The 21,474-nt window shown below is 39.7% G+C and overlaps 1 protein-coding gene across 1 annotated transcript in view; it reads right to left on the bottom strand.

Annotated features, from left to right (window-relative positions):
- The window catches only part of npr2 (natriuretic peptide receptor 2), a 108,952-nt gene that overhangs the window by 49,711 nt on the left and 37,767 nt on the right, over window positions 1-21,474 (bottom strand). The window contains exons 8-10 of the mRNA XM_052105133.1: window positions 13,456-13,576; window positions 8,596-8,670; window positions 4,189-4,266 (exon numbers count right to left, since the gene is read on the bottom strand). Of these exons, the coding sequence (XP_051961093.1) occupies window positions 4,189-4,266; window positions 8,596-8,670; window positions 13,456-13,576 (274 nt within the window). The remainder of the gene's footprint in view (window positions 1-4,188; window positions 4,267-8,595; window positions 8,671-13,455; window positions 13,577-21,474) is intronic.

Genomic DNA, 21,474 nt, shown 5'->3' with positions numbered 1-21,474 from the left:
GTCATTGGACGCAAGTTCACTCAAGTTTGTCTATAGGCTGCAGCAGTTGCCGCAGAGCAACCTATGAGCTCGCTAGCTAGCCCGCTCAAGGTATGCAGTTGCTGCACTGTGTTGACAATGGATACAAAATTAAGGATGATTTTTTGGCTTCAATATCTCAGAAAAGATGAATCTTTCCCGTAGCGTAAGCTTGCTTACGCATTACAAGAGAACCTCTCGTAAGAGAACCCCCAAAAAGTAAGCAGAGTCGAGTCGAGACGAGCCGTACCATGCAGTGGAAAAGCCCCAAATGTGAACATGGCAAAACATCTACCATCATTCACAGAGATGATGTGAGACCATGTAAACTTTACTTAGCACAACCTTTGACCTACATAACTGTGGGGGCAAAAGTCATTGGGAAAGAATTAGTTAAGTTCCCATTGTCATCTGTCTGGCCCTTTACTGCATTCTGGCCTGACAGCTTATCAAACCGCTAGGGCTGCTCTCTGCAGGCCTGCCACTTCAGAATGCTTCTGTGTGGCCGTGTTATGTTTCTTATCAAAGCTGGGCAAGTTTGACTGGCCGTAAGTCAGCAGGTCTTATGCGCTTTCCCCCAGGATAAAGCATCAAAACAAATTCAGGCTACAGATAATACTGCAGTGGGAGGATTTAAGGGGTTTTCAGGATAATCCTGAATCATGTTGGGCTTAAATCATAGACAGAAAAGAGCATACTAGTTCTGCAGTATACTGTGCATACATACAGTAGTATGAGAATTTTCTGTATGCATGAAATACCCAGATGACCTCCATTTCAAGCATGACGAATAAACCAGAAGTGGTATCAGTTGATTTAATTGCCAAGTTAAAGAAATGTTCCGGGTTCAATACAAGTTGAGCGCAATTGACAGCATCTGTGGCATAATGTTGATAACCACAGAAAATATTTTTTCTTTCTTAGTGTTAACATGATTTTAGTGTGAAAAATCGCTTGCATAGTGTAACAATGATTAAGAGTCTGGAAGAAAGTAGGAGTGAACCGGCTTGGCAATAAATCATATTTTTAATAGTTAACTTAAAAAAATTAACAAACAGGGCAGCTGCCTGTCGTTCTCTCTCCTTCAAACTGCCACCTACGGTCGCCTTTATCCCTCTCAGGTTTGATCAGCCTGATTAGGGGCCGGGTGTGCAGCATCAACTCCGCCCTGCCACACATAGTTTCCCGCCATTGCGCCATGATGACAACGAAGTTATAATTTTGGATAGAACTTTACACAGATAATGTGATGTATTTGTGGATAAAACATGATATTCAACAAGAAAAAATTTAGGATGGGACTTTTATCAAATAGAAATTGATTGGATAGCAAACAAGTGGACAAATGGAGCAAGATGGTTGGAAGAGAGTGGTTGAAAAATTAGAGGGATTGGTGGTGTCATCCAAAAAGGTAAGTCGTTTCAGGAACACGTTAGTACAATTTGTTGAAAGATTTTTGATAAATCATTCACAATAAGACCTAGAACATTAAGGCGCAATCACATCTACCTCTGCGGGCGAAGAAGGCATGGTCGAATATTGAGCATGTGTGAAATTTGCACTAAAATGATATCCTGGTCCATTGAGAAGATTCAGTGTCACTGTGCAAGGGAGCACGGGACACAAACTAACGTGAGGCTAGTTGTAACACGTGGTTTAAACATTTCCACACACAATGGTAAGACAAAATGTGTTTACTTGTTGCCATACCAACACTGTGTAGATAAAAAATAAATTGTGGAAAAATTAAAAAAAACTTTGGAAGATATCACCAAAAGTTCATTTTAAAGTAGCAAAAGTAAAAATTCACATGAAAGTACATTTTCGTCTCTGTTTTTACTGTTTATTTAAAATGAGGCAAACTTGGCATCATTTTAATCTCCAATCTTACAGTTAGTATCTTACATAATCTTTTAACTCTCAGATAGCCAGAAGAAGTGACCAGCCATGTTTAAATCCCAGTTGCGCCGACTGGGCATGTTGTAACACTGCGTTAAAATGTGCCCCGATTACAAAAAGCGATATGCAATTCCATGCAGTCAGATATGTAATTGACATAATTCCCCTTAATGCATGTATGTGTGGGAGTGTGTGTGTGTTTTGTCATCAATCCATGCATTATTTCAGTCAGTGCTGTGGCTTTGTTGTGTATTTATTGTCAATTGTCAAAATTATTGCTATATGACAAAGTCAATAAATGGCTTTTATTGACATGAAAATGTAGTTTATCTTCTAGGCTTTTTAATTAGATCAGATAAAGTTGTTAGAGGGGCGTTTTAAGCTGTTATTTGGTCTTGTTACAATATGCCACACACCCAAAGGCAGGGCACATTGTAACATTTTACTTTCTTTATTTCGAGGTAGACTGCGAAAAAAGTATACCTGCATGCATGAAACAAGACCACATATGTGTATTAGAAACATGTGAAATTAATGTGAAAAAAGCCCCAAGTACATTTACGCAAATGTAAGAAAACCAAAAAGTGTTCGTTTGAGCCCGCTCTCCGCTCCAAAGCACCACCCACACAGAGGTCACTGCCGAACTAGGGATGTGCACGAGTAATCGAGTAATCGAGTACTCGTTCTGCACCAGCTACTCGAGTAATAAAAACACTACTCGAATATCGCAAATGAGTTTTCCTTTACGTACTTGCCTGCCATAAGCATTACTGAATTACACTGTATTTTCCTCTGAATCTTTTACCAAACCTTGCAGTAACAATTTAGTTCACTGGGGGTGCTTTGGATGTGTGTCATCGAGTTGTTAGTGTGGCAATACTTCGTACTGAATTCTACTCTAGTTGTATTCGTTCTTGTTGGAGTCATGCAAACCAACAGATGAGGATTTGCTTTTATTGGTGGAAAGAAAATGCAAAGCAAACTCGGAAGCTCTTAACATGGGTAGAGTGCGTTTATTAAAAGCAAACTTTCACCACTTGTTTTTCTGAATAATAACATGTGAAATTATAAAAAATATGATAGCCTTTATGTAGACACATAATTTATGTATTGCTTAACCCTAACGCCATCAGTATTGGCAATATGTTTTTTACTGTTATTTTTTAAATCTTTTCTTTTCAATTTTTATTAATGCATATTGTTAATTTGTATTGTTTCCCAAAAGAAAAGCATAGTTTGTTGAAGTTATATATTTTTGTAAACTGTTCTTGGTAACGTTTGTGAATAAAACAAAATATAAGATTCAGGTACATGTCATACGTGCAATTTTTTACGTGAATTTTAATTTAACATTAATTGAGTACTCGTTTTTTGTAGAGTACTTGACTACAAAATTACTCAAAAATGCCCAACCCTATGCCAAACCAAGCAACTTCATATTGGTCAAAGCAGTGAATTCGCCAGTCAAAATTCACCAAACTTAAACTCCATGCGAAATCCCTGAGGGGAAATTCTTCACCACCGGAAGTCCATCGTGCAAAATTCACGATCGCGCGGATTCCATTGAGATGACTGAAGGTTGAAGAATAACCGTGATTGCGACTTTGAAAAATGTGAATAGGTTCAATTTTGATAACATGTTGACTTCAAACATCTCTGAGCTGCTTTTTCATGTTGCTGCATCATAAAGTTACAAGATATCAATCAGATATCAAAAGAACATTGCTGATTCACTTTTCCACTTCATGTCTTTAACATTTCTTTTATAGATTAATTGACAATAATTCAGTAAGTCTGTGCTCCCTTTTGGAAATACTTTGTAAAAATCCACTCACACTACCCCTCTTTTTCATATTGGCATCCCACCCCCACTTAAGAATGTGCAGGAAGAGGTAGAGGTTGAGTTTTAACCACCTTTAGGCAGTGAGTCTGTCCTCTGAGTTAATAAATAATTATCTGAACACACATACATTGTCTGCTACTCCCAGACAAACACACACACAAGTTGGTGTGCCTATCCTTATGAGGACTCTCCATATACAGTGTTGGGGAGTAACGAAATACATGTAATGGGATTAAGTGATTTGAATTATGGAGACACCAGAAATTTTCTCATAGACCACATTTATAGCATAATACCCTTGTAATTACAGTTTGTCACCTACAAAAATGTCCTCGTAAAGCACCGAAACCTGCCCACACACACACACACACACACACATTTTAAAACCCATACATAACCTTCCCTTGCAATTAAACTTCTTCTCTTACATGCTTTAGTTCAAACAGCACTTGTCTGGTCAGCTCGATCCGTTTCTTGTTCACGTGTTTGATCGCCACCAGGTTACCCTGTTATGAATAGAAGCACAAGTTAAAGTCAATCTGAACTGAAAGGCAATGTTAAACCTCCACTAAAACACTGAGAGAAGCTGTCTTGAAAGAGGCATTGATGTAGTTTGAGACAATGTTCATACTTGAGCAAAATATAACTGGGAACTCCAATAAGTTGGAGCAATAACATTTTCCACTGTTCCAATGTATGGCTGTGAGGTAAACAAACTGAAACGCTCTCTTTGTGCTGACAGTCTTACTGACACTGAAAATGGCATTCAACACATGACATCTGATTTGTCCTTGTCTGCAGCCACAATGACAGCAGAAATATTCAGCTGCCTCAGTGGACATATGATGCCTCAGTGTCCTTTTCAGCTTACACTGAGGGCCATTTCTTACTCTTAAAGTCCTCTAAGAGTTGATCCAACAAATACATAATATTTTGCTTTTGACATAGGTTATGTTCCAAACCAATGGATCTACCTACCTGGAAAGTATTTTTAGGCATCATATACCAGCTGTTCCATGTTGTATTACACATTTCTCTGGAATACTTGATCCTGTTTGGTCAATCGTAGCATTCTGCAGTTAAATTTTTGTATAACGATCACTAAACCGTATTGACTTCTCACATAATAAAATAATTTACTAAAAGCAGAGATTTTTTAGCAGATATGGGTAATTTCTATTAAAATGAATGGGAACTGGAACGCTCAACCAAGGAGCTCTAAATGCCCAATGGTCAACGGATATAGAAAGGAAGTCCCGCCTTACATTTAAAAGAGCCAACAACTTTTAGATTCAGACATTATCTGTCAATCAACTTTAGAACGATATGCAGTAGCTATACATGTCGAGAAAATGTTTTGTCGAGAATTTAGCATAATCTGAGGTAAAGAAGCCTAATTTACGATTCCAATATTGTCAGATGATATTGCTGATTTGAAATATATTTTGATCATAATCTAGAGCAAACGTTTTTGAGATTTTGGATGTTCTCCATTCAAGTAAATAGGAGCTGCACTAGCATGACTGGAAATAACCTCCTGAGAGCGTTCCAAAGATGGCCAACAGTGGACTGACTTGCTAGAAAGACTTTGCTAAAAGCCAGTCGTTATTGCAAAATAAACTCAGACAGGGTGATACAAGAACCCTCTCCTTTGCATCAGTCCAGAGACCTTATCACCATGCTGAAGTTTATTTTGTGACACTAACCCGCTGATTGTACATTATCTCCATTCAGATAACTTATTTGGACAAAATAATAGGAAGTATCATAATTATATCCTTTGAGTTTCAGGCAATTCATTGCAACAAGCTCTGTGATGCTTAAACAAACAGTGCAACGTTTTAATAGTGCCACAGCATTTACACTTTGCAATTAGAATCAACCAGCAAATTACTTTTTTACAGCTGTCTCTGCTTGTAAATCTAGGCTAGGTTAAAGTACTGTATTTTAACATAAAAAAAATTACACACATCACCCTATACACGACTAAGTTCAGGCATGAAACTGAATGGTGTAAGCTGGTAGGTTCTTTGAACTTGTGATCTGTTAGCCAATCAGCTCGCTCACATGTGATATCTAAAGCCAATCGAAACACAGTGTGTAAGCTGATAGGTCCTTTGATGTATAACCATGTGGCCAATCAACTTGCGTATTCTCTCTTCACCAAACATTTAAATTTGCTCAGTTTGCAAGTAAGCTGGTTTCAGTGCAGCATGCTGTGAAAGTATTCATTGAACCCTGCACCTCCCCAGCATCACCTGTCTAGATCTGATACACAGGGATTGTATTTATGTCTAATTGTGCAGCAGCAGGTTTTGTATTTATGTCAAATTGTGCAGCAGCAGCATGTCCACAGGCTTAACTCAGTATGTCTGTGTATGTTCTAGCAGTAGCAAGCCTTTGTACTTGATCTGCAGCAGTGTAGCACACCTAGCCCGCCAAGACTAATATCCTATCAATCTTTCATACTTACATTAACATGCTAAATCTTTCCAAGAGTTGTCATGACTGAACTATATTTAATACATTCTGATACAATATAGTATATATAGTATAGTATGAATGTAAATGTAAATATATATATATATATATGTATATTACACTGGGCCGTAATCACTCTGATCACATTCTGCTGAAATCAGTCTGTGCTTACTGAAATTCAAAACACCTGCCCCCATTGGCCGAAGTGGAAAATGTTGTTGAGGTGAAATGTCCACAGGGTGGCACCAAAAGCGAGTTGTAAAAAATGTAATAGGGTCAACAGCAGCGTTCCTGTTGACTGTATTATATCAATTTGTTATATATATATATTTATTAACCCTGCTCCCAAACTCCAACCCCAAAAGTGTGGATTACTGACTTCACTTTGTTTTAAATAATCACTCTTATTGATCCAAAATTTTACCCATCCCTCACCTCACACACTGCCTGCTCACCTTCTTGAGAAGCGAGTGACACAAAGAAGCAAGTTCTCCTATATCTCTATATTTATGCATTTGGCAGACGCTTTTATCCAAAGCGACTTACAGTGACACTTATTACAGGGACAATCCCCCTGGAGCAACCTGGAGTTAAGTGCCTTGTTCAAGGGCCCAACAGTGGCATCTTGGTGGTGCTGGGGCTTGAACCCCCGACCTTCTGGTCAGTAACCCTGAGCCTCAACCACTGAGCCACCACTGCCCCCATATCTAACATAGACATTTAAAAAAGTGTCAAATATGTCTGATATTGTACCTTAGTCAATGTTAGGCTACTCTTGACAACCACAGATGTCTGAGATGTGCACAATAAACAAGGCAACATGGCCATCTGTTTTGAACTTGAAATCACACTGTGTGCATATTCATTCATAAAAGTTTACACTTCATACTGTCTTCACAGACTCATTGCATCCTCATTTAAAATATGTTTATTTAAAATCAGTCTAACTAATATATTTTTCTATTATTCAGTAGAATTTGTTATTAGTTTTGAAGTCATTATTCGTGCCTTTCCAAATAAGTTATTCAGATTCGGGCACGTCCCTAGTGAAGGGGATGTATCGCCATACAATACTCAGAATAGTAATTGATCAATATGGGTTGTTCAATGACCTATTCTTGAACTTTTACATTTAGTCACCCCAAACTTGCATATTTGGTTACATCCATGATTTCACACAATATTTATATATATATATTCCGGATATATATTCCTGTCGCGAGAAGTAATAACAGTTGATAAAGATTTAATAATAGCGTTGAAACTAACCTCTAAACAAGGATAATCATAGGTAATAATGTTTTCTTGACGCTCCTGAACATTCATGTACCCTAATAATTTGGCAGAATAGCCCCAAAAATGTATTACTTAATTTACAATTAAAACTACAACTTGCTTTTGGCGCCACCCTGTGGACATTTCACCTGGAAACTGTTTCCAGCTTCAGCCACTGGGGGTAGTGGTTTGAATTTTCATAAGCACAGACCAATTTCATCAGTAGGGCTGAAACGATTAGTCGACGTTATTGACAACGTCAACAATAAAATAAAGTGTTGACAACATTTTCAATTGTAACATATAAACAATTGAAAAATTCACTTAAATTTAAGATACATCCTCTAAAATCAGTCTAAATATCTTATATGTTGCTTCTCAAGTAAATGTATCTTGTTTTAAGTATTTTTAGACCATTTCAAATGGAAAACAAGACAAAAACACTTGATAACAGTACGATTTTTTGAAGTGAATTTCTTTACTTAAAAAGTATTTTTTCCTTAAACTCAATGAATGTAATTTAGAGGTATTTTTAAAATTCAGGGCAAAAGCTGAATAGTCAGGTAAGAACTAATGATTAATTGTTGCAATAATCGCCCTAATAGTCGAATAATCGTTCTAATAATCATTAGATTAATCGATTATCAAAATAATCATTAGTTGCAGCCCTATTCAGCAGCAGAACTTTCTACCTCCTGTCATCGAATTGTTGCAGTGTGTCTAACAGTACAGCGAGGCAGCTCATGAGAGTTTGGAACATAGCCACACAGTCAACAAAGGTGTCATGAAGCTTAATTACAAAGTATGTTTTAATAAATTCAGCCGTTTAAAGAATACTAAACATGCACACTGCAAAATCTCTGTCCAACAGCTTTTGCAATTGGCATATTAAGATGTGTGATCCAATTATCGCAGCGTAGTACACACAGCAATGTCGATCGACTTGAGGGGTTGCAATGCTGATCTTCAAGCAACACATTGGGCACATTCTCTCTCTCTCTCTCTGTGTTTCTCCTGTAAATACACGTGTGTGGGCCTGCAGCGGGGGGAGGGAGAATGTCACAAGAACTCAGTCTCACCTTAAAATAGCCTGTTTTTGCAAATAGCTGATATTTTCCATGAGCTGTTATCAAGGAGCCATAGCTGGAACCTCTCTGGAAACAGAAGACAGAGAGAACATAACTAACAACCATTCAAGACAAAGTAGCTTGTGTACATTTGAAAGGAACAAATTCATACAGAGTGGGAACTGAAAGTCTGAGACCAATTGTGAAAATGCCGTTTTGCTTAATTTTTCATTACAAATTATATTACTAGCACAACAATTTAAGTGAAAAGTAATGACTTTAAGAAAGAATTTAAGACCCCATGAAACAGCTTGACAAATGCATTTGTCTTTCCTGTGTTGATGTATTCACTATTAAAAACAGGAAGTTGGATTTGCTACTTGCATTTTATTGGTGTTGTGAGTGCAAGATGAGTCATAAGTATTTCTGTGTAATATTCTTGGGGGAGAAACAATGTTAATTTTGATATGTGTATATCTGCTAAAAGCTTATTTTGTTAACTTTTAAGAGTGAACTAGCATATACTGTAGATTACCTCAAAGATAAAGATAATAGACATGGACTAAAAGTCAGAAAACTTTGTTTTGACAATTCAGAATTTCTTAGGATTTAGTGTGTCGCCCTTTTTTTTAATAACAGCTTGCACTCAAACTGGCAAGGAGTCCAAGTTTGTGCAAAATTTGATGTAATGCCATGATGTTCTCCATATTATCCAGCACGATTTGAGAATGCTCCAAAGAGCGCCTTGTATGCTTCAATGGAAGCAAGAAAATCTTGAGTTAACACTGTCAATGACACAAAATTGCTTACATTTGATTAGTGACCTAGAAAAATTACTTTTATTCAATTTATATAATCAACTTTTATTTATAACAAAACTGTGTTTGTTTGGAGGTTCAATCCCAGATTTTCAGATTTATGGAACCCACTGCAATTTAGATGACTAAAATACACCAAAAAGATTTGATTTATGAATTTTAACATTTCACAAAAACATTTATTTTCACAAAAGGCTATAAAACTGACATTGGCTTGATTGAGTCACAGTGTAATAAAATACTGATTAAAACTCAAAATATAAATAAGGAACACTTTCAAAATGTGAAATAATTGTATAAGGAGTAGAAAGCAATAAAAGCTTAATTTTAATAACATTAGAAGAGTAGAATGAATCACACATTCAATTCAATGATGTGGAACACTTTGTAAAGTGATTCCAAAGTGTGTAATACTGTATACTGCAGCCTGGAAAATTCATTGGCTTTCAAAATGTATGTTCCAAGTATGACGCCAAAAAAGTAATAAAAGCCACTGTATATGTCTATTCATTTGTGGGTGTGTGTGTGTGTGAGAGAGAGAGAGAGAGAGAGAGAGAGAGAGAGAGAGAGAGAGAGAGAGAGAGTGTTAACTAGGAAACTATAAGTCTGCTAATAATCTAAAGCAGAGCATGATGCACGAGAGGATGGAACAAGGTAGAAGACCAGAAGGCCAGATTAGAGCTTTTTTAAACAAGCGGTTCATGTGAGTCTGCTACTGCAAAGGTGAGCCATCTTCAACAAAGCAACTGGACATCAGTCAAGAATGTGTAAAACTAGAAAGATTTCCTGTGTTCCTCTGTTCCATTTATTGCATGTAATCTCCGAGAAGGTTATATATTTCTATATAACCTCAGAGAAATCCAAGAGGGAGAGTCAAATTTGGACTATTTTGGCACTTGAACAGAATCAGAATTGCAGGAATTAGTAAACCTGTTAGCTTATTGTCTTTCTTTTTTTCTTTCTCTTATATATACATCCATTCATCTATCTATCTTTCTCAAATATTATGAACTTTTAAGAAAAACATATCAAGCCAGAGGAGTTCTGCAGTCAAAGAGTAGGAAGACAAATATATTGTATGTTGCTATGTTTGTATATAAGAATACATTCAGTACATGTAATATATACTTTACATAAATATATATACAGAGAATAAATACTGTATATATACTAATATATATATATATATATATATATATATATATATATATATATATATATATATATATATATATATATATATATATATATATATATATAGTGCTGTGAGTTGATTAATGTTTTTAATCACGATTAATCGCATTCTTTTTCATCGTTAATCACGATTAATTGCAGATTTTGAAAGTAGTGAAATTTGACTCTCCATATACTTTTTTTCCAGTCAAAATGCATTTATTTGCCTTTTAGGAAATAACTTCTTTTTTTTAACAATATAATGCTTTATTAACATATCCCAAGCAAAGCCTTTCATAGTATAAAGAAAGAAATGCACTAAAATAGCACCAATTCAAGTAGCATTAATTTATTTCCTAAGTCTAAGTGGGAGGATGATTCATTAATTTATTTATTTTGTGGACTTTCTCCCCTTTTATCCTAAATTTGGTATGCCCAATTCCCAATGTGACTTGCCTCAATCCGGGTGGCGGAGGACGAATCTCAGTTTCCTCTGCGTCTGAGACCGTCAATCCACGCATTTTATCACGTGGCTTGTTGAGCTCGTTACCGCGGAGACCTAGCGTGTTTAGAGGCTCCCGCTATTCTTTGCAGCATCTATGCACAACTCACCACGTGCCCCACTGAGAGTGAAAACCACATTATAGAGATTACAAGGAGGTTAACCCAATGTGACTCTACCCACCCTAGCAACCGGGCCAATTGGTTGCTTAGGAGACCTGGCTGGAGTCACTCAGCACACCCTGGATTTGAACTTGCAACTCCAGGTGTGATAGTCAGCGTCTTTACTTGCTAAGCTACCCAGGCCCCCAGGAGGATGACTTATTAAAAGAACTAGTCTCTCTATGGGTTGCATATTTATTTTTATGGGCATTGAATCCCTTAAACTCTCTATGACAAGGAGGAGTGTGAGGAAGTCCTGCCGGCAGGCCAGAAAAGAGGGAATTCCCCGGCCTGAGGCAAAGGAGGGAGGAGTGTGAAAAGGAGGCAGATGGGGCAGTGACTATGCACACCCATCCCCCAATCGGCCTAATCATCTGCGGAGGAGGGATAGGTGCAACGAGATGTGGCAGTTCTGGAGAGAGAGCTGCAAGCAGCTGCCCTGAATGCAGTTAGGTTTGTGTGTTTAAGTTTATTAAAAACATTACTTTGAAGCTTCGTCCAGTTTCCATTGAACCCTGTTACACTCTCATCCTCCACAATATTATTCAGCCGGCAGACTGTGGCTATCTGCTTTGCTACAGCAGTCATAAAGCCACATTCATGATTTGCGTCAGGGCGTCAATGCCAGAGTCAAGTGGCGCTTTGAACCCCACATGAAAAGTACTGCAGACAACGTTTTTGTGATAGTTAAGACTTGACGTGCTTCTGTGGTAAGTAAATTGCACATAACATGGGTTGTAAATTACTTGATTTCTGTCACAAGTCCCATCTGGGTTGTTTTGTACAATAAATATTGTTTCAACATCATTTGATCACTGACACGGAATTTCTGTTGTGCTTGTGTTTGTGGTGTGTTCAGTTTAATGACACAGAGCAGACACATCAACGCATCATGAAGATTTCACTCTGGACTTTCACTCTGATTTATTAATGGTAAATGCATAAATCGCAATTAAGAAAAATGAATTTGTTAAACTTTTCAATTTGTTGCATGTAATTGTTTATATACTGTTTATTTACAGTATGTATATATATATATATATATATATATATATATATATATATATATATATATATATATATATATATATATATATATATATGGGTGTAAAATAATATCATATATTGTATCATAAGATATGACGCTCAATATACAATACGATATGTACAGTACATAAACAAACACATTATATTGTCATTAAAACCAAGCAGCGCAATATCGAGAGCTGCGGAACGGTCTTCTCCCCGGAGAGGTGGCAATGAGCGCTCACAGGAAAACAGAGCAACATATCTACAGTGCACTGGCGAGAAGATCGATTGCAAATGTCATCTGTAGTGGTCCAGCTTGTCAAATATGCCAAGCAACGTCATGTCCTGGTGCTACAGTACATCAAACATGTTATTTTATTTACTCAGACATCACCGTGCAAATCGGTGGATTTAACAACCGCCTTTTCCAGACAACACTAAGCATGACATGCAAAGCAAGACACTCGTAAGTTATGAGTCATAACTATCAAAAAACAGCTTATTCAAAACACAAATATACAGTAAATTACTAAAGTAAAAACAAACGTATTTTTTCAAGAAAAACATGAAAATTGTGAGTTCATATTAGTTTTTCTTAACAGTCAAACAAAATAAATGCAGTGGTATTAGGTTACTTAGAGGTCTGCTTTTTGTTGTCAATGTCACTGGCAATGTTGTGGCATTTATGATTTAAAATACATTTATGTTGAATCCTTGAATAAGTTGAGTGAAGCATTTGTGGGTGCTCGTATTTTATCGTATCATTACATGCCTAATATATATATTTATATATAGTATATATTCTCTGTTTATAAAAGTGGCACATATTGTGGGGTTTTAACTAAATGTAGCTACCTTCTTTGACTATAACAGACTAAGCCATCATTGTAATTCCCAAGGAATGCCTTTTTGAATGGACATAGCAAAACAGTGCCAGGTATTACAGCCAAGTCCAAGAAGGCATTTTTATGAGATAAATTAAAACCATATGAACAAGGTCTGACTCAGGAGGAAACCTCTTTATTCCACATTGTTTATACACAAACAAAAAATCATATATATTTCATCTTTTATATATAGATTTGATCCTTGAATTAATTTCAGATCTGGTTTCAATGTAGCCAACTGGAAAACACATCAGTATCATGCAGCTTGATCCCAGAAATGAGAATAACAGAATCACTTTTACCTGTGAAAGTGTGAGGCGGCTGCCTGCACGTTTGTGATATTTGTTGGGGCTTTCAAACTGCAGTTCCTCCCAACGTATCCTCCAAAGCATTCCAGCTAACTCCTTCTCCAACTTTAGTTTCCTAGAAAAGAGCACATAATCTGATTAAAGTAACTGACAACCAATGCAAAGAGAAAACATCTTGGTTACTGTCATAACCTCAGTTCCCTGATGGAGGGAACGAGATGTTGTGTCGATATAGTGACACTAGGGGTCGCTCTTGGGAGCCCCAAACACCTCTGAACTTTGAGAAAAGGCCAATGGGAATTGGCGAGTGGAATTTGCATGCCACTCCCCCAGATATATGGGTATAAAAGAAGCTGGCTTGCTAACAACTTGGTACAGTCTTCAATGAGAGCGCCTTAAGCTCAAATGACTCTAGGGGCTCAAACTGGGCTCTCCGCAGGACCACAGAGATCCTATGAGGGAATGAGGCACGGCCTGGGAGGATTCAGCCTCCTCGTCCCACTAAGGAACCTGATGATCAGGTCGTGCTTCCCGAGGTGCTTATGTCTACTGCGTTGTGGTGCACCACTATAGTGGCCACATGCACCTTCAAGGTGGAGGGGGACAGATGCCCCTCCAGTCTCTCCTGCAGGAAAGAAAGCACAGACCTGACTGCGCATCTCTGGGGTTCTTCATGTCGGAAAGAACACCACTTAGGAAACAAATGTAACTTCAAAGCATAAAGGTGCCTCGTAGAGGGAGTGCTGGCCTAAGTGATCATGTCTACAACTGCCGGTGGTAGGTCACTTAGGTCTTCCACGTCCCGTCCAAGGGCCAGACATGGAGATTCCAGAGGTCTGGTCGCAGGTGCCAGATGGTGCCCCGTCCCTGAGAGAGGAGGTCCTCCCTCAGGGAAACTCGCCAGGGAGGGGCTGTCACGAGGAGAGTGAGTTCCGAGAATCAAATCTAGGTGGGCCAGTAGGGTGCCACCAGGACGTTCTAATCCTTGTCCTCCCTGACCTTGCACCAGGTCTGTGCAAGCTGGCTCACTGGGGAAAATGCATACTTGCACAGCCCCCGGGGCCAGCTGTGTGCCAGCGCGTTGAGGTCGCCTAGGATGTGAGTGGTTCGCAATGACTTGAGTCACTGCTGACTCCAGAGGAGGAGACGGTGGGCGAGTTGTGACATGCGATGTGAGTGCAAGCCACCATGGCGGATTATATATGCTACCGTCACCGTGGTGTCCATCCGGACCAACACATGCTTGCCCTGGATCAATGGCTGAAGCCTCTGTATTTGGCGAGCAATACAAAACTTGTGGCAGTTGATTTGCCAACGCAGTCGTGGCCCTGTCCAGGAGCCGTTGCTGCATGCATGTTGCACACAGCGCCCCAGCCTTGCTTGGAGGCATCTGTCATAACAACAACGCACCTGTACACTTGCACTAAGGGGACCCCTGCCTACAGAAATGCAAAGTCCATCCAAGGGCTGAACAAGTGGAAGCAGATCGGCATGATGGCCACGTAATGTGTGCCGTGGCACCATCCCGATCTCGGGACTTGAGTCTGAACCCAGTGCTGGAGTGGTCTCGTGACCACCGCCGAGGACTCCATATGCCCCAGGAGCCTCTGAAATTGTTTCAGTGGGACTGCCGTTCTCACCTGAATTCTCACCTGAATGACTTCAGGCAATTCAGCACCGACTGCGCGCACGAACTTGTGAGGTACACTATCATAGAGACTAAGTCCATCCCAAGAACAGATGCTCTGAACCGGGGAGAGCTTGTTTTTTTCCCAGTTGACCCGAAGCCCCAACCGGCTGAGATGCCCCAGCACCAGGTCCCTGTAAGCACACAACAAGTCTCGAGAGTGAGCTAGAATCAGCCAGTTGTCGAGAAAATTGAGGATGCGAATGCCCACTTCCCTTAAGGGCTGCCTCTGTGACATTCATGAAGATGTGAGGCGATAGGGACAGACCAAAGGGGAGGACCTTGCACTGTTTCGCCCGGCCCTCGCAGGCAAACCGCAGAAAGGGCCTGTGCCAAGGTAAAACCGAGATGTGGAAGTACGCGTCCTTCATGTCTACCTCTGCAAATTAGTCATGATGCCGGACGCACACCAAAACGCAGGTCCAAGATTGGCCGCAAGCCACAGCCTTTCTTTGGCACATTGAAGTAGGGGCTGTAGAATCCTTTCTTCATCTCTGCTGGAAGAACAGGCTCTATCCCGTCCTTCTGCAGAAGTGTTGCGATCAGGGCAGCGGCATTCTCGCCCTTCACCGTGGTGAAGTGGAGGCCGCTGAACCTGGCCGGGCACCTGGCGAACTGAATCGCATAGCCAAGTCGGATGGTCTTGGTCAGCCATCGCGACGGGTTGGAGAGTGCTTGCCACATCTCCACGCTCTGGGGGAGGGGCACCAAAGGGAAAATCGCATATGATGTACCGGCGGGTGGGGCCTTGCAGCGGGGCAGAGCAGGAGATGCCACGTCGAGGAGCCTCGCGTCCCAAGCTCATGGCTGTGGTGAGGGCAATATCTTGCTCCGCATACCCACCATAGGACTGTTCAGCGACGAGGAGGAGGGAGACAACAGCCTGGGTGTGGGTGTGTGTGTGTGCCGCAGCTGAGCACGCAGGGGCATAGGACTTGCCTCTGCAGTGCAGTCCCTGCCATGAATGTGCGGTGTCTGCTGATCATAATAACGATGGCCGTAAACACTGGGTGTGTGACCCAGGGAATGAGGAAACCGCTCTTTCTATGAAAATGTGGGTACCGCAGCGGGTCTCCATGTCCCTGGATCACCCATCTCAGGCCTTTCTAGAGTTCTTGGTGGCGGACTGTGAGAAGGGGTGTCAGCTTCCTGCAGGGAGCTCTACGCCAGGGCTGGGCTGCAAGTGAACCAGGCCAAGGCGCTGAGAGAACTGCATGAGGGTAGTTCTGACCCGGTATTGATGCAGGAGCTGCGCTCGGTGACCGATCTCGCCCTCCGGGCAACGAACGCTGTCTCAATGTGAGCACGGCCCATGCAGATGAGACAGCGATCGTGGCCGTCAGAAGCAGAAAGATAGTGACCGCAACCAGGAACTAAACACAGACGGAAAGGTATCTTTAAAAAGACGCTCAGTGCCACTCTTTTAGAGAAAATATACTCCTTGCAAGAATATACTGTATACTCCTTTAGGCTGTCGAAGAGTGCCCAGGGGCATTGTCTGCACTCAATCCATGCACCAGGGGGAGAAACTGCTGTAATGCACCGTAAATCCAACTGCATGCAGAGGTGAATGGACCGGCGGTGGAATTCAGCTCTCTGTGAATCAACCACTTCGCTCCAAAGAAACAATCTGAATGAGTTGTTGCGAGCCAGCTCCTTTTATACCCATATGTCCGGGGGAGTGACATGCAAATTCAACTTGCCAATTACATTGGCCTTTTCTCAAAGATCAGAGGTGTTTGGGGCTCCCAAGAGTGACTTCTAGTGTCACTACATCGACACAACGTCGAGTGAGTGACAGATAGGGAACTCTCTTTTAGCAAAACTAAATGTTGCATTTTTATTTTATTTTATGGAAATGTGAGCACTTCTCGCTTTTGAAAGACTCAGTGTTCTGGATGGTTTGCTATGTGGTTGCTAGGGGGTAATGGGTGCTTTCTACAGTAGGTGGTTGCCCACCCTTGATGATATTATATAAAAAAAAATGTAATGGTCTGTCAGGCAAAAGTCATTAATCTGTATGCTTAAAAAAGCATATCTGCCCTCAGCAAAAACACAATTTGAGATATCTTCAAGACGTGAGAGGTGCATGCTCATGCAAAACATAATCACCAGGATACTTGCACATTCTTGTTTTTTCCAGGGTGTTATGTGGTTGCTAAGGTGCCCTGGTTGCTTGTTAATGCATTGCTATGTGCTTCCTAGGGTGTTCTGAGTTGTCGCTAACTGGCCAAAATTAAAAAAGGCCACCACCACGTCTCTATCAGGTTTTTATTTTCTCCTGTTTCACTGTACTCATACATCTGATTGCTAAGAAAAGTAAGAGCACACCTCTCCTCAACCAGCCACACAATTGCACGTCAAGTTAGCGCCAAAGTTTAAGGGGTTAGAGGTTTTAGTACACCACTAAAATGTTTTGGCAGTACTGTTTCATTTTGCACAGTTAGTTTAAATAACCCTTACACTAAAAGTTCTTCTCCATGTAAGATTAAACTAATGTGGAAACTATTTTTTGCAGCAGACTGATTTGAAATCTGATGGGGTGATAAAATGTAAGCCAATCTCAGGGTCATTGATGTTGTGCCCTTTTCAGCATATTATTTTTAACTGTAAGTAAACCAAGCAGTGCAGCCAACCATGTGGATAAATACATGGGCAGCGTCCAAGTGAATCAACACATCTGGACGAGCTCTCGGAGGACCTGCTATTTCTCAACAGCTTCCATTTACAGAAAACGATTGCTTATGTTTTGTACACATCAGAAACTCCACATGTTTCAGAGATGTTGCCGGAGAGTTGCTAAAGGAGGATATCAGTGAATAAATAAAGGAATAGTTCACCCAAAAATGTAAATTCTCACATCATGTACTCACCCTCATCCATCCCAGATGTGTATGATTTTCTTTCTTCTGCTGAACACAAAGATTTTTAGGTACTCACAATGCAAGTGAATGTGACCAGAACTTTGAAGCTCAAAAAAGCACATGAAGACAGCATAAAAGTAATCCATTAAGACTCCAGTGGTTAAATCTGTATCTTCCGAAGTGTGAGTAGTGTGAGTAGCTGTGAGTGAGAACCAGATCACTATTTAAGTCCTTTTTTTACTATAAATCTTTTAAATCTTCTTTTGCTTTTGGCAATTCGCATTCTTCGTGCATATCGCCACCTACTGGGTAGGGAGGATAATTCAGAGTAAAAAAGCTTTTATGCTGCCTTTATATGCTTTTTTGAGTTTCATAGTTCTGGCCACCATTCACTTGCATTGTATTTACCTACAGAAATTATATATTCTTCTAAAAATGTTCGTTTGTGTTCATCTGAAGACAGAAAGTCATACACATCTGGGATGGCATGAGGGTGAATAAATAATGAGAGAAGTTTAATTTTTGGGTAAACTATTCCTTTAAAGTGATATTTAACTAAAAAATAACAATTCTGTCATCATTCTGTTGTTTCATACATGCACGACTATCTTTACTCTGCGGAGTAAACACAAAAGGAGATCATTCAAAAGGAGCCTCAGACATCATCCACAATTATTATATGAAAAAGATGCACTGAAAGTGAATGATGACAGAGTATAACATACTCAAAAGAAAAAAAGTCACACAGGTTTGAAACGACATAAAAGTTTAAACATTTTCAATTTTAACAGAATTTTCTTTTCTGGACGAACAAACCCTTTGGAAAAAAAGTTTCAATGGTCTTAAAAAAAAAAGAATGTGAAAAAAGTGCAACCCCCACACATTCCACAACAATCTAAAAGGTGTAAAATACTTCCAGATGGCAGAGTGTAAGTACTGCAGAGTCTGCATTTCAACAAGGTTTTTACTCTACTTTAGAGCCACCCTGGTAAGCCCCAAAACAAGCACTATTATTTGTTTTTGTAGACCTGATTCTGGACGGGGAGAGCTGGAAAAAAAACTCTGCGGGGTCTTTATATTAAAGAGCAAGCTTCAAAAAATTATGCTCAGCTGTTTGCCAAAGGGAAAATCCTTGTTCTAAAATGTTGAAAATCCATGAAATGTCGACTTGAGGGAATGTGGTGGATTGAAAACTGTTTGGATGAGTTGCAAGGGATAGTTGGATTTACGGTTCTGCAGTATACGTATCCAGAATAAACCATACAGTAACCTGATGGAAAATAGACCTAAACTAGCTTTTTCTGTATTGAAAGCTTGCAGCCGTTGCACCATATTTGATGTAGTCAGAGTCATAGGTGAATTACAGACTGGGCCAATGGGGCCAGTGCCCAGGGGCCCTTGACTACCAGGGGCCCAGGGGGGCCTTGGGCTGCAAGCCAAGTCTCGTGGCCCAATCAATTATAAAAAGTTTTTTTTTGTATATGCTTAATATATCTGGGCACCATAGATTATATAAGGGCACTCAACTGGGCTCTGTGACTATGAGGTCCTCCAGCCCTCTAATAGGACCCTTTTGCCTTCCTGTTTCTAATTCTATTTTTGAGCCAATCTTTAATCTTACAACACCACCTGATGAAAGTTTCCAAGCTCTTTTGGAAGAGCTTGTAAAATTATTTCCAAAATAGCTACCTTCATATTTTGATGCACTCATCTTTTTTTGTGAAATCTTTGCTGAATTTGATAAAGTAAAATTAACAATAAAGTTTAACTACAACCTCAATTCCAAAAAGTTGGTACAGTATGAAAAATGCTAATAAAAACAAAAATGTGTTATTTGTAAATTATAATCACCCTTTGCTATATTGAAATCTCTAAAACTACACATATAATATTATGTTTTACCTTGTGAATTTCATTGTTTGTTTGTTTTTATGTACAGTCATTTCAAATCAGATGATTGCAACACGCTCCAAAAACGTTGGGACACTTGAGTGTTTACCACTGTGAAACATCGCCATTTCTTCTAATAACACTTATTCAGCATTTGGGCACTGAAGACCCAAATTTGATCTTTTCCCCATTCATCCATTATGTAGGTCTTCAGCTGCACAATTGTATGGGGTCTTCGTTGGCATCTAATGCACTTCATAATGCACCACACATTCTCAACTGCAGACAGGTCAGGTCTTCAGGCAGGCCAATCTAGGACCCCCACTCTCTGATTACACAGCCATGCACTTGTAATCCAGGCAGTAAGTGGTTTGAAGTTGTCCTGCTGGAAAATGCAGAGACGTCCCTGGAAAAGACGATACTGGATGGCAGTATATGCTGCTCCAAAATTTGTACATATCTGTCTGCATTCATGGTGTTCTCACAGATATGCGAGTTACCCATGGCGTGAGCACTGACACACCCCTGGCCTATACAGACACTGTCTTTTTGACCTGACTCAAATAACAGCTTGGATGGTCCTTTTCCTCTTTGGCCCAGATAACACGGCAGCTGTGTTTTTCAAAAACTATTTGAAATGTGGACTCATCTGACTGAAAAACACAATTCCACTGTTCTACTTTCCATCTAAGATGAGAGCGAGCCCAGAGAAGTTGGCAGCGCTTCTGGCCAGTGTTGATGTATGGCTTCTCCTTTACATAGTAAAGTCTTAACTTGCATCTGTGGATGCAGCGGCGAGTGGTGTTGACTAACAAAGGTTTACTAAAGTAATCTCAAGCCCATGTTCATGATATCTATTACAGATTAATGATTTTTTTTTTAATACAGTGATATCTGAGGGATCAGCACATTCAGACGTGGTTTTCGTCTTGCCCTTTACACACAGAGATTTGACAAGATTCCTTGAATCTTTTAACTATATTGTGCACTGTAGAGGGTGAAATGCCCAAAATCCTTCCAAAAAGCATTTTTCTCAAAGTGCTTTATTGGATTATTTGCTGAAGCATCTGTTGTCAAATTGACAAGCCTTGAAAGATCCTTGCTCTTGAAGGACTAGGCTGTTTGGAGGCTCCTGATACAGTATACGGTATTATGACACAACTGCCTCACCTGTTTAACATCTGTTTCACATTGCCTTATAATTTCAACTCTTCAAATTGTTTGTATTATTTAATTGCCCGTCTCAAAATTTTTGGAGCGTGTTGCAATCATCTGATTTGAAATGATTGTACATTCAAAAATAATTCACAAGTTAAAACATCATATTATGTAGTTTTAGTTTTCAATATAGCAATGGGTGACTATAATTTACAAATCACTCCGTTTTGTTTTTATTAGCATTTTTCATACTGTCCCAACTTTTTCAGAATTGGGGTTGCAGTTACTGATAGTCTTTGATCGTAATCTTGACCAACTATTTTTGAGATATTAGTCTTCCTACATTCAAGTAGATAGGAGCTGCACTGACATGACTGGATATAGCCTCCCGAGAGCATTCCAAAGATGGCTGAC

The sequence above is a fragment of the Xyrauchen texanus genome, chromosome 3, assembly GCF_025860055.1.
Source record: "Xyrauchen texanus isolate HMW12.3.18 chromosome 3, RBS_HiC_50CHRs, whole genome shotgun sequence".
Lineage (NCBI taxonomy): Eukaryota > Metazoa > Chordata > Actinopteri > Cypriniformes > Catostomidae > Xyrauchen > Xyrauchen texanus.
Note: the sequence above shows the minus strand (reverse complement) of the source record. Positions and strands in the feature narration are given on the sequence as shown.